Source organism: Cavia porcellus, unplaced genomic scaffold (genome assembly GCF_034190915.1).
Source record: "Cavia porcellus strain 051 isolate PalLab524CR breed Dunkin Hartley unplaced genomic scaffold, mCavPor4.1 scaffold_9, whole genome shotgun sequence".
Taxonomy (NCBI): Eukaryota; Metazoa; Chordata; class Mammalia; order Rodentia; family Caviidae; genus Cavia; species Cavia porcellus.
The window spans coordinates 22,573,948-22,586,237 of record NW_026947492.1 but is presented as its reverse complement, the minus strand read 5'-3'; the positions used below and the strand labels follow the sequence as shown (position 1 = coordinate 22,586,237).

At 42.5% G+C, this 12,290-nt stretch overlaps 1 protein-coding gene across 3 annotated transcripts in view; it reads left to right on the top strand.

The window, feature by feature from the left end:
• Window positions 1-1,196: 1,196 nt before the first annotated feature.
• Window positions 1,197-12,290, top strand: part of Ets1 (ETS proto-oncogene 1, transcription factor) — a 122,345-nt gene continuing 111,251 nt past the window's right edge. For 2 of the 3 annotated variants that reach the window (XM_063256054.1, XM_013155544.3), the window contains exon 1: window positions 1,197-1,318. In XM_063256054.1, coding sequence (XP_063112124.1) covers window positions 1,210-1,318 — 109 coding nt within the window. In that variant the 5' untranslated portion in view covers window positions 1,197-1,209. Of the gene's footprint in view, window positions 1,319-2,847; window positions 2,882-12,290 lie in introns of those variants that run through there. The other variant, XM_013155543.3, reaches the window with a different exon arrangement.

The window sequence follows — 12,290 nt, the reverse complement described above, 5'->3', positions numbered from 1 at the left end:
TGTCAAGGCAAAACCTCAACAGTAAAATGTTGTTTTAATTACAAGGTCATCAGGTTATAAGCCATGAAGGATAAGGATGAGTGTGCCCCATGACATGTAGTAGATTTTTGTGGAATTTCTAAGTTGAACATCTGTTTTTTCATTACAAGAGAAATGGAGCCAACCATGACAAATTTCAGCTTTTACCTGTTGCTCAAAGTAAACTGAATCTTAGAATTCATATCTGAGACTAAGTAAGCAAATACTGACCTTTCAAAAATTTTTTTCATAATGAAATCATTCATGGAAATGAGATCGTCTTGTAATATTCTTACTGTTTTTCTGAATATGCATGTGAATAAAAGATTCTATGTACCCTAGAATAGATACAATACTTTTACACTGCTTATATTTATTCTAAATGAGACCTATATGAATCTGGCTGACTTTTTATTCCCACGCCACGGATCATGAATCAGGGCAACTAACACTCAACCATTTTGAAAATTGGTCACTCCAGACTTACGTGAAGAGGGCGTTTAGCTCTATGATTCTCTGTTTGGTCAGCTCTCTTGTATAGATAGTTACGCATCATGTGACTGCCTTTTGGTCAGAGATGGACCACGTATAGCAGGGGGTCCTGTACAGGTATGTCACTCACAGCCACCTTATTTTGTTTAAGTACATATTATGTGTTGGACAAAGGTGACACCACAGAAGATTGACTTTCATGTATTTTATTCCATGTAACATTCACAGCTGCAATTATTGTCCATTCCTCAGGAAATAAGGTATTTCAGGTAGGATAATAGGGAGGAACAAGAGGCTGAGCAGGAGAGGGGTGGCCGTAGGTCTGCTTGTTTGCAGTGGCCTCTCCTCCTGCTCCTCCCGAACCCTGGCCTAGGCATGAATACCCATATACACAGTACGCAGAAACCCAAAGGATCAGCCGGGGATAAGACCTTGGTACCCCACGAGGCCAGTTCCCTTTTGCTCATCTGCTCTCTCATTTGTTCTCAGGCCTCAAGTCTATTTAGTAGAAGCATCATAAAAAATCAGGAGCGTTGTGGCGTGGCCACCACCGGTGTCACCCTGCTTTCCCTCTGGACAGGAGCCCCTCTCTCGGTGACCGCTGCCCCAGTGCTGGGGCTGCTGGAGACCGCCCTTTTCCCAGCTTTCGCGGCCTTGACCACACCCCTCCCTGGGGGCGGCAGCTCTATTAGGAGCATTATGGTCCTCGCATCCTCTCCGCTGCGGCGAGGGTTCCCGCAGGTACCGGCAGAGCAGAGCTGGAGCAGGGCTTGCAGGGCAGCTGGTCTACACCCAGTCTCCGCGACGCGTGAGTTTCTGTTTCAAACTTTTTCTCCCTTTTCCTTTTCCTGCTTTTTTTTTTCATTTTGTGGAATTAAAGGGTAGCTGAGTGGGAACTTGCTGGATACAAGCGGCTTGTTTTCTTCCTTCTCATACTCATCTATTTAGCTGCTTAATATTCACTTCGTTAGTGTAGTTAGACATCAGGACCATGGCACTCTTTCAAAAGCAAAGTCATGTGCGTTTCAGAGACACCCGGATGTCTTGTCACAGACGGAATTTTCTTTGCGGATTGGAACACTTCCAAAGAAATAAAACTGTAGTTCAACACGACGTAGAGATTCTCTCCTTTTTCCCCTTTTCAGTCCTGGTGGATCTATTTTTCTCTCTCTCTCTCCATTTCATCTTAATAAATTGCTTTTCTACAGAGGAAAGTGCCACAGGTTTGAATCTAGTAAGGCAGTTTATCCAGTCCGGTGGTGTTTTTGCTGCCTTGTGACTCCCGCTTTTGCAGGGGTTTGCTCATCCTCCCCAGGGTGGCTGTGCCCCAGGGTGTGGAGGTGGGCTGGGCGGAGGTCGCCCAGTCTCTCAGTCTCAGGTGGGGTTGGGGGCATCACTGCAACACTGAGAGCCCGGGCTCCAGGGGACCTGCTCTGGAGAGGCAGGAGACCTGAGTACCAATTCCTTTCCATTGGCTGGTCGTACCTGGCAATTTCACTCTGCACGGTTTCTCATCTACTATTAACAATGTTTCTTTGGCCACCTCTGAAGTTGCATTTTCTGTGGGTGAACTGTACAGACGGATTCTAGTGTACTAAACTCAAGGCATTTGATTGCAGGCTTTTCTTATTCATTCTTTTTTCTTTTTTAAGTCTCAAAGTCACTTTTCATCCTGCTCCACCACACCACTACCATGCTACTAAAAAAAGAAAAAAAAAAAAAAAACCCCACCAAACTTTGTTAAACAGCAAAAAACACAGATCCTAAATTGATAACTCTGACAATTCCATTTGACTAGGAAAAATTATTGCCATTTAACTGAGCCACCAGCTGTGGTTCTGGATTGCTGCGTTCTCTATTCTCCTGGCTTCAGCAGGGTGGATTACACAGGGAGGGCTGCGGGGCACTTTTCCTGCTAGAGTCTCACCTCCCTGGTGCTCCTGACTCCAGGGAAGGGAGAGCTAAGGAGTTAATGTCTGCAAAGTGCTTTGAAGATGCAAAGAGCTTTTCATGTGTGTCGGTATTGTTGTTATTAATATTAATATTTGAAGAAGCATGCTGCTTCTAGTTACAAATCAACAACGTCCATCCTTTGCCAGCTCCGTAGTAAAATAACAAACAGTGAGCACAGGCATGCGGCCTCTTCCGTCCTGGTTCCGCTGAGGATGTAGGAAGCGGAGTCTGATAACAGAGGAGGCATCTTTGGCTCCTGGGTTCCTCACACCCAGGTGCTAGTTGCAAGAGATAGGGGGTCCTAAAGCAGAGGCTGGGGATGTGGGGGACAGAAGTGTAATCCTCAGACACCTGGCGGCCCCCGTGACCTTGGAGACCTGAGAACTCTGCCTGTCCCAGATGCTGATGGAGCTCCAAGGTGAGTAGGACCCACTCAGGAAACTCAGCTTTGCCACTGAGGATAAATGACACAAAGTGACTTGCGTTTTCTTTGTCTCTGAAATGTGAACGATTGTTTGCGTTCCACCTGTTTCCCAAAGATGAGAAACTAGAAGTAAAAACCAAAGAGCTCTAAAAAGTAAAATTGCTCAATGGTGCAGTCCTGAGGGTCCTTAGGAGAGAGAGGCGAGCAAGGCTTGGGAGCCAGCAACTGGCATTTGGTAGAGGCACAGCTCCTCGGGTTTCTTAACCTCAACCTGAGTTCTGTGTTGCCTCTTGGTTTTATTTACTGGTGAATAGATCCCCACACAACTATCATTTCCTATTTTCTCATTCAACCTTCCCAATTATTCACTCGAAATAAGACAGAAGGAATGAACACATCCCAGAAGTGGGGTAAACTTTCTCCCTACCACTCACTTTTCCTTTCTCCTTTTCTTCTTCCTTTTTTCCTACCTCTGTCTTTCCTTCTTATTTCTCCAAGCACCCTCCATTTTCACTTTCTTCTTTATTAAAATTGCAAAACATTTAGTATTTGAGTGAAATGGCCGTGATATGCAGTCTTTTGGTTGCATTTGAAGCATATTTATTGAGTTTCTTTAATCCTAGGGAAATTTAGACATAAAAACATAACTCACTTTGTTTCCTCATCTGCTTTATCTCTGCTCTGGAAAGATAACAATGTGTATTGAAAGTGTAGTTTATAGGACTCAGTCTTTTCCTCTAACTGATCCTCAGGATATCATCTCCCGTTTCCTGCACTCGCTTGAAGAAGGACAGTGGTCTCTAAGTTTTGTTGAGCACGTAAGTGTGTCCTAACCCTTTTGCTAAGTGCCTTGCAAGTGGTACTTTGTGTAAACCACAGCAGTGAGTTTGTGGGGGGCCCTGATCTGAACCCAGAGTCTGTGAGCCCAGAGCTCTTGACTGGAATCGTACCATACAGGGCTCTGAGTAACTCCGAGATACTCACACAAACTTAGGCAGGAGGTTTTTGCTTAATCTGGGAGAACACTGTATGCATTAGGCCTTTTTTCCCGAGGAGAATCTGTGGATTATCACTGTTAAGAAGATACAGGCTGAAGAAAAGTCACAAGGTCTAGTGGTCTGAGTGACTGAATCAATCCCTCTCATGACAAGTGTCACTCCCTGTGTCCAGCCTTGTTGCATGCTGTGAGGGACACAGAAGAACATGTGACTTTCACCATTAAGCTTCCATAATTCATCTTGAAAGGCAACATTTTATTGAAAAAATAGATTAAAAATAAGATGACGTTACTGTTAAGTGGTGTGAAATAGTCTGGGAATGTTTGGGGAGTTAAGTGGGAAGAGGTGTACAGAACAGGAAAGGATGGGTTCTTCTGGTCCTTTTTTTCCCCTCAAAGCACAGAGTAGGTTTAATATCTTGGTGACCAAGCACAGACATTGCCTCAGTAACTTTGAAGAAGTAGCCTGAGCAGTGCTTACAGGGTGGAGAGGAAAGTCTTAAAAGCACAACAGTCTTAAAATGGGGAGAAACAGAGTTGTCAAGACATACAGAAAACCCCAAGATTTTAGTCCTTTTTAAACTTTTCATTTAAAAATAATTCCAGATGTATAAAGTTGCAAAACAGCAAATGAAGAATTTCAAAAGGTTAGAGTCACTTTAAACTGAAAAATGTGACACACAGCAGTCTCCTAAAGCATCGTTTGCTGCCTCCAGTGATCCAGGATCCAAATGATTCCTCTGGACATGCAGAACCCTCAGTGCCATTTTCTTGCTGTAAGGGGCTAAGGAATTAAAGCCCCAGCGTCTTTGGGAAAATGGAAGTCTTTCTGATGGGGTCACCATCTGGCTTGCGGCTTGAGAGACCCAGAAGGACCCCGAGTGTCCATTTTTCCCTGGACAGGTTTGTCACACCCGCAGCTGTCAAACTTGGTTGTTTGCTTCCTGAAGGGCTCTGCCCTTTAAACACTCACCTTATCAAAAATACTCATCGGAGTAATCAAGTCCAAGGCTGTCTGGTACCAGCCAAGAGGTCCTCGGATGTGCAGCACTGTGTCACGCGGCCAGGCTACCCACAGAGCTCCCTGATTCAATGGCTTTGTAATATGATAGTCAGGTGATTCACATGCACAGCATAATTTGGGTGGCACTACTTTAAAGGAAAAGGGAGGACCAAAAGAGAAAACCAACACCCTTGCAACATTTTCCTTTTATGCATTTTGTTACTTTCCTTATGTAGTGTTTGTAGCTAGTTGCTACAGTATTATTACTCCACTACAGATTGACATTTGTATGGAAAAGATCTTGGTTTAACTCAGGAAGCTACAACAGTTCCCCATTTGTGCCAGGCAGTCTTTCAGTGAGTTTGTTCTGAGCTTAACAAAAATGCTTACTTCTTGATTTTAAGCATAACAATGGTACAAACTGAGTACCACTCAGTAGAAACTGTGGCTCTTTTCTCCTGTGAAAGTCTTGACTAATGCTACTCACCCTATGATTATGAAAGGGAATCCTCCTTTGTTGATTTAAGTACAAATTCTTAGAAAAAGAAGTGAGCATTTATTTAGGCCACTGGGTCTCTCTCTTTAATTCTTCAATAAATGACATGTGCCATGCTGGGCAATAAAAATAATAAAAATCGGGGCTGGGGATTTAGCTCAGTGGTATAAGCACTTGCCTAGCAAGGTCATGAGTTCCATCCCCAGTACCAAAGAAAGGGGGGGGGGCGGCTAGTGATTTAGCTCAGTGACATAAATGCCTGCCTTGCAATGCCATGGTTGTGAGTTCAATCCCCAGTACCAACAATATAAAAAAATAAAAAATAAATAATAATAATAAAAACCATTATTACTGTTCAGCAGTAATAATAATAGTAATAGTAGTAATACCTAGTATGCAATTGCTAGGCACTATTGATACAATAGCAATTGTCAAATGCTGTTATTTATTGGCCATTTTATCATGTCTAAGGAACTCTGCTGCATGATTTTATTTTGTAGAATCCTCTTCAGTTACTCTGAAAGTATTCACTTCATACATAAGGAAGCTAAGGTTACAGGGTTAAGAAAGGTGCCCTTGACCATACCCACCGGAAGGAACACCTCATTCATTCATGGTCTGTAATTCCACAGCTCTTGTTAACCACGCCACCTCTCTGCACTCGGTTCATTCAAACAAAGAATGAACTGATTTGATGATTTTTTAAGCTCCAAAATTCATTGAATTTCAGAATCCTTTTTTATAGAAGAATGCCAGCAAGCTGCTTAGCATTATACTCAGAAATTGGAACCTTACAATTTAGGCAATAAAACAAATAAAATTCCACCATGAAAAATCATAATCAGACATAGTCCAAGAAATTTCTTGGTGAATTTGAGAGCATTAAGTCAGCTGGTGTCTTTTAGTCTGATTTTAAAGGGTCGGTATTAAAACTTTCCCTTCTCTTTTAATTGTTCTCTTGGCCTCTCTCTCTATTCATTGTGTCTCGGTTTTGCTGAAAGCCCTACAGGCCAGAACCAAATCTAAATTCTACATCGAATCTGACACAGTTCATGAGCTATGGGGGTGCAAATAAATTATTTAAAATCCTAGACCCTTGGGTTTTTTTTTTTTTTTCACAGTAATTATTGGGTAAGAGTTGACATTTTCAGTCTTGAAGCCCTTGTTTAGGCTTGACATGGCCAAGAATTTTTTATGCCTTAACCTGTACTACATCCAATACTGGGAAGCAAAGAGTACTTAGCATCATTCTGCCAGCTCATTCTGCTTTGTTTTCTGGTTCTTAGTTTTAAAAAAATCAATTTAGTCTTCAGTTATTAATGGTACCTATTTATGATACCATATGTGTACACAGGATTAGAGTACATATACGGCCTCCTGTGGGATTTGTTGAATTTCATGGCTACCCTCAGGATTGAAGAATAGCATCTGTACATGAACCGTGGTCACTTTTATCATGAGATGGTTCACTGAATGTCCCCTGTGCTCATCCCCAAGATTTTCTCACATGATAATTGATGAGAAATTGCAGATTACTAGTTTCTGACCAATTAGAGCCCAAGTCTGGCACTGAGACACAATAGAATTGGCTGATGTTAATGCATTCCCAGGATGCTTAGAAACAAGTACCTCTCTGCCTGTTGTTCACAATGCATTCCAGCAGCGTGAGGGCGAGGGAACTTTTTCCACTGAGGAGGAAATGTAAAAATAATCTGTGCAGCACCCCTTACTTCCTACCTGCTGTAGAACACTAGAGTAAAAACACCTTTTTATCTTTCTTTTTCAGGAGTCTCTAGAGACCTGCTCTATCAGGAAGGCCAAGACAATGCACTCTTGTAATATTAGAATGGCGTGAGATCATTTTACTACAACCAGAAAGATTAGTTGAGCTATTTCCATTCATAATGGGCATGAGGATGTTGTTTAGTTAAGAGTTTTCTTTTTGTTTTTAGAAATAGAAAATAGAAATAAATCATTCTCACTGAAGAGTAGGTGAATAATTATAAGTGAGGGTCAGGAGAATCAAGAAAGTTCCTGATTGCTCTGTTCATTCCTGCTTTGTGTGAGGTTAAGCAACAGGTAGATGTATTGTTTTTTGACAGACAAACCAATAGCACATAATTCAGAGCACCACCTTTTTGGGTAATTGTTACCTGCTTAAAGTAAGAAGGAATGTTTGCTACTGTGATGTTGGCACACTTAGCCAAGAAGATGACTCTTTACAAGACTTTGGAGTCAGAGAAACTGTCTTCAGTACTAAGCATTTTTCTTTTCTCTGCATTGTGTGTGACACACTTTCCTTGGAGGGTAAGACATGTTTAGTTGTTTGTATGTAAGCTCCCTTAAATTTGAGTCCTTAAAAAATTAAATTTGATAGCTTTTGTTGACATGATAGATGAGGGAAGATTCCTACCAACAGATTTGAGAAATACAAATAGACTGTGCAGAAGAATTGAAATAAGGATAGACCCAAATCATCAATCTAATGCATGTGTTAGTTTAGCAAAGAGTGATTTTGCTTATGGTTAACATTTCAGAATCCTGATCTCGAGGTTGCACTGGACACACTTCCTGGTGGGTGATTTTGTTGTTCTTGTGAACATATCTTCATCTTCCTGGACACTTATATGATATGGCTTGCCCCCTGGCCCTCTATTTCTACAGATTCAATCAAATATAGATTAAAAAATTTGAAAAAATACATCTATACTGAACATATACAGACTTTTTTTCCTACTATGCTCTAAATAATACAGTACAGCAACTATTTACACAGCATTTACCTTACACTAGATATCGCAAGTGCTCTAGAGATGATTTATAATACACAGGAATAGGAATGTGTGCATGGATGATATACAAATATTGTGTCATGTTATATAAGGGATGTGAACATCTATGGGTTTCTGGATCCTCAGGCAGGGCTTTGTAGAACCATCCTTTTGGCTCTCAAAGGATCTAACCAGGTTGTAGCTGAGCTTGCCTTGATAGCACGGTGTTGGTTTAGTCTGGATGAGATGCTATTTTTCTGAGCAAGTGTCTTTAAATGGCTGGTGCTTTTCGAAGCCAAACTCTGCCTTTCTTGTATCCCAAGCCAAAAGGATATCCTTCTTATGTAAATTGAATGGAATCCTACATTGTTGACATTCAGAGAAATGCTAATTATAAATCTATGAATATTTTGCACAACTTCTACAAGAAAAAGTGGAAAACACAGACCTGTTTTGCTCCAGATGCTTTCAACTTTTATATTCTGTGGTCCCAGGCCTGTAGGCCTCATACTAAATATACAATAGTAAAAGGCTCAAAGTAAGTTTTACCCATAATTCATGGCTTGTGAACCAATGGGGAGTCTAGAGGTCAAGTTTGCGTCCAAACATGACTTCTTGTCAGAGGCAGTGTATTTCTGGCTTATCTATTATGAATATAATTGTTGACATCTATTAAAACACACAGTATTCACATTCTTTGCCCCAGCAGTACTACTTTTAGGCAATTAATGAGACTATAAAACATTTTGGGAATTTTTTGCAGTGATAAGGAATTGGAGACAAATTAAATATTTGCAAGAATGAGAGGCTCATTAAGGAAAGCACAGTGTATATATGCATTATAGAATGTTTGTCAATCTTAAACTTCATGATGTAGAGTTGTATTTATTGACCAAAATAATACCATTGCATTAGTTCAAGTATCAGTGAAAAATGAAATTATAAAATAGCATGTAGAGAATATCACTGAAGTAAACGTGTGAGTACATGTATGTGTAACATCTGTAGAGATACATTAAATATTGAGAAGAATGTTGGACAAAATGCTAGCATTATTATCTCTGGAGAGTGGGATTCGAGGGGATTTTGATGTTCATCTGAGGCTTTGCTGTACTTTTTTAATTTTCTCAATGTATATTATTTTGACAAAAACAACTACTTTGAAGAGAAAAAGTTAGAGCATAGTTTGCCAGATTACACATCTAGAGTCATCCATTGCAGTAGACAGCACAAAGTGAAAACCTCTCCTACCATCACAGTTACCTACAAATACAGGCCAGTGGCTGAGAGTTGATGTGAAGTGGATCCAGTCTTGACTAACAGCTCGTGTCTTTGGGATTTCCTGCTTTTCTGCTGCTGTGGCCCGAACAGCCCTTTCTCTCCTTCACGTTATCTTCTATTTTGTGCATCGCTCATCCTGTGCTGGTGAGAGTTGAGTAAGAGCAATTGTGGGCCTGCAGGTCCTGGCTGGGTGACAGGTCCTGTGAAGGTGGGAAGCTGAGAAGTGGTCACAGGCTTGGTGAAGAGTGCAACTCTTTCTGAGGTCAAAGGGGGAACCAGTGCTAGAGGGATTTGGAGAACCTGAGATGAGCATACAACAACTGTGCTTTCTATCTTCTCCACTGACTGCTGACTTTCGTTCCCAAATATAAAATAATGAAAGTCAACAAGTCACATCTCAGCAAGGATAAAGAACAGTGTGGCTTTAGTTTTTCTCATCTGTGAAGAGAGGACTGACATAGCTAACAGCTATGTACAAATTTTCTAACTTAGGCTCTGATATTCAGCAATCATCTGTGTGCCAACCACTTGCCGAGCCTGGTGTAGGATCTTGGGGTCTGTGTAAAAGAATGGACTGAAATCCCACTCAGGATGAGACAGTGCACAATGACATGTCCAAATAGAGAGTGGGACGCAGCTGTTTGTGCAGGGCTGTGGGGAAATGCTTCTTAGGTAAGGTGACCTCAAGGAACCATGTAAATGGGAAGAAGCAATTTTCACAGAGAAATGGATCATGAAGCAGACTCCTTATTTCAAGGGTTTCTTTGCTTATTCAGAGTCTCTGGTTTGAGAAATAAATGCGTTCACCTCTGATCTGCCTCTTGGGAGACACAGTTGTCCATTCACTCAGATTTAAAAAACTGTGAGTTTCTGCTATGCCCTGGTCTGTCTTAGGTGCCGGAGATACATAGGAAAGTGGAAAGGGCACAGTGCCTACTTCTGATAGCTCAGCATCTAGTGGGAGACACATGCAAAGAGATTGGTGAGGCAGTGTGATAGGCACTGATAGGATGCAGGAGAACAGAGCAGAGGAGCACTGGCCACGGAGGAGGTGAAGCATGATTCAGGGAGGGCTCCAGGCAGTCAGACACAATGAGATGATCTTAAACCTCCAGGAAGAGGGGCTCACAAGACCTGGGAGCTGCAGATGGAGGGGCCTTTCTAGAAGACTGGGAACATGAGACAGGCAGGGAGGTGGGAAACAGCACCTTGCTCAAGAGAGCAATAGAGAGTTGTACACTCGGTGCTGAGGCTCTGCAGAGGCGACAAAGGTCCGCCTGAGTAGGGGGAGCGAGTGTGGATTGGTCAGTGGGTGCCTGAGCTTGGCAGTCTTGCTTGGGACTCCTGCACTTTGCTGCTTGGTCGGTGCTGCTCCCATTCAAGAAAAATGAACTCAGCTCTTCAGGGCCCTGCTACCAAGTTTTCAGATCATTTCTGCACCCAGGCAGGTCCCATGGTATCTTCTCAGCTGGGGAGTAAATCTTAAAATCACACAGTTGTTTTCCATTTAGGTAACAAACATACACAATGCCAAGAAAGCGCTGGTCCAGCTAGCTGATGGTCAAGCAGTTGTCATGTGGGAGGGAATTCTCCTTGCCAAAAAGCCAGAGAGGTGGGAGAAAACCCACACACAAAAATCTCCCGACACTCCTTTTGCGTCTTCTGAAAAGGTTTAGATCTCCAGCAGCTGTTCTGTGTCACAGTCTACAAGTGGGAAAAGGGCAGGTTCTTTTTTTCTTTCTCCAAAAAACACTAAAGAAGCAATCCATTTCTGTCCCAGAGTTATTTCCTGAGATGAGAGCTCTTGAGAGCTCTGGCAACTCCCTCTTTTCAGTTTCCTCCCTGGGCAAAGGGCTTTTCCCTAAGGGAAGTGTCATTCATACAGCGGTGAATACCGTCCAGCACAGAATGCACCAGATGTTGGGCCAGAGGTTTCCTCCCTCGCTCTGTCAATTGATTGGAAGAGAAAAAGCATTTCCACCAAGCCTTTTTCCAAGTGTGTAGCTATGAGGGGGCGTGCTGTCTGGCCACAGGCAGAAAATGCTGGTGTCTTTGAGCTGGGCTCCAGGATGTTGCTGCCAATTCTGAAAGTCCTTTCTCTTACAAATATATAAGTGGAATAGGCTTTCAGAAGGGGAAAGGACCTTTGCTGCTTGTGGGAGTCTCAGTACCATTCCTGGGGCCATGAGGTCGCGCCTCCCTCTGGGCAGCCTTCCATAGCTTCTTATCCCTAGCGCCCAGCAGAGACCTCACTGCTTCTTTTATTCTCTGAATTGTTGGCAAAAGGCTCATCAAATTATATTATAGCTACGTGTGAATGTGTCTTTTCCACTGCTTGAAGCAGGCACTGCCTTTCTCAGCCTCTCCTCCCAGAGTCTGGTAGAATCTAAGGATCCATGAGCTCAGGAGTCTTTGTTTACTCCTGTGTCTCAAGGGCCCTGAATAGAGCCTGGCACAGGGTAAGTACATGACAATTACTTGTTGATAGAATAAACAAATTCCCAGCCAAAGACGCCTACTTTTCGGTATTGTTGAAGGAACAGCTGAGCTCTGTGAGGACTCAGGAACTCTTTTGTGCTACTTGGAAGGAAGTCAGAAGGTTGTACTGCTTTGGTGGTGCCTCCCATGCCTTGTCATTCCCAGCAGGTATAAGGACCCTGGAGGACTGGTGAGCTTTTCCCTAAGGATCACGACTCAGCCATTCTTAGTAGGGTATAGTCAGTGTTATAAGTCTCACCTATGAGCAGATCACAATGTTAAGGTGGGGATACATAGTTTGGTTGATTCATTAGGACTTTGAAGATTGAATTGTAAGATTACAAACAAGTAATGTTTGGGTGGGCCCCTGAAGACGA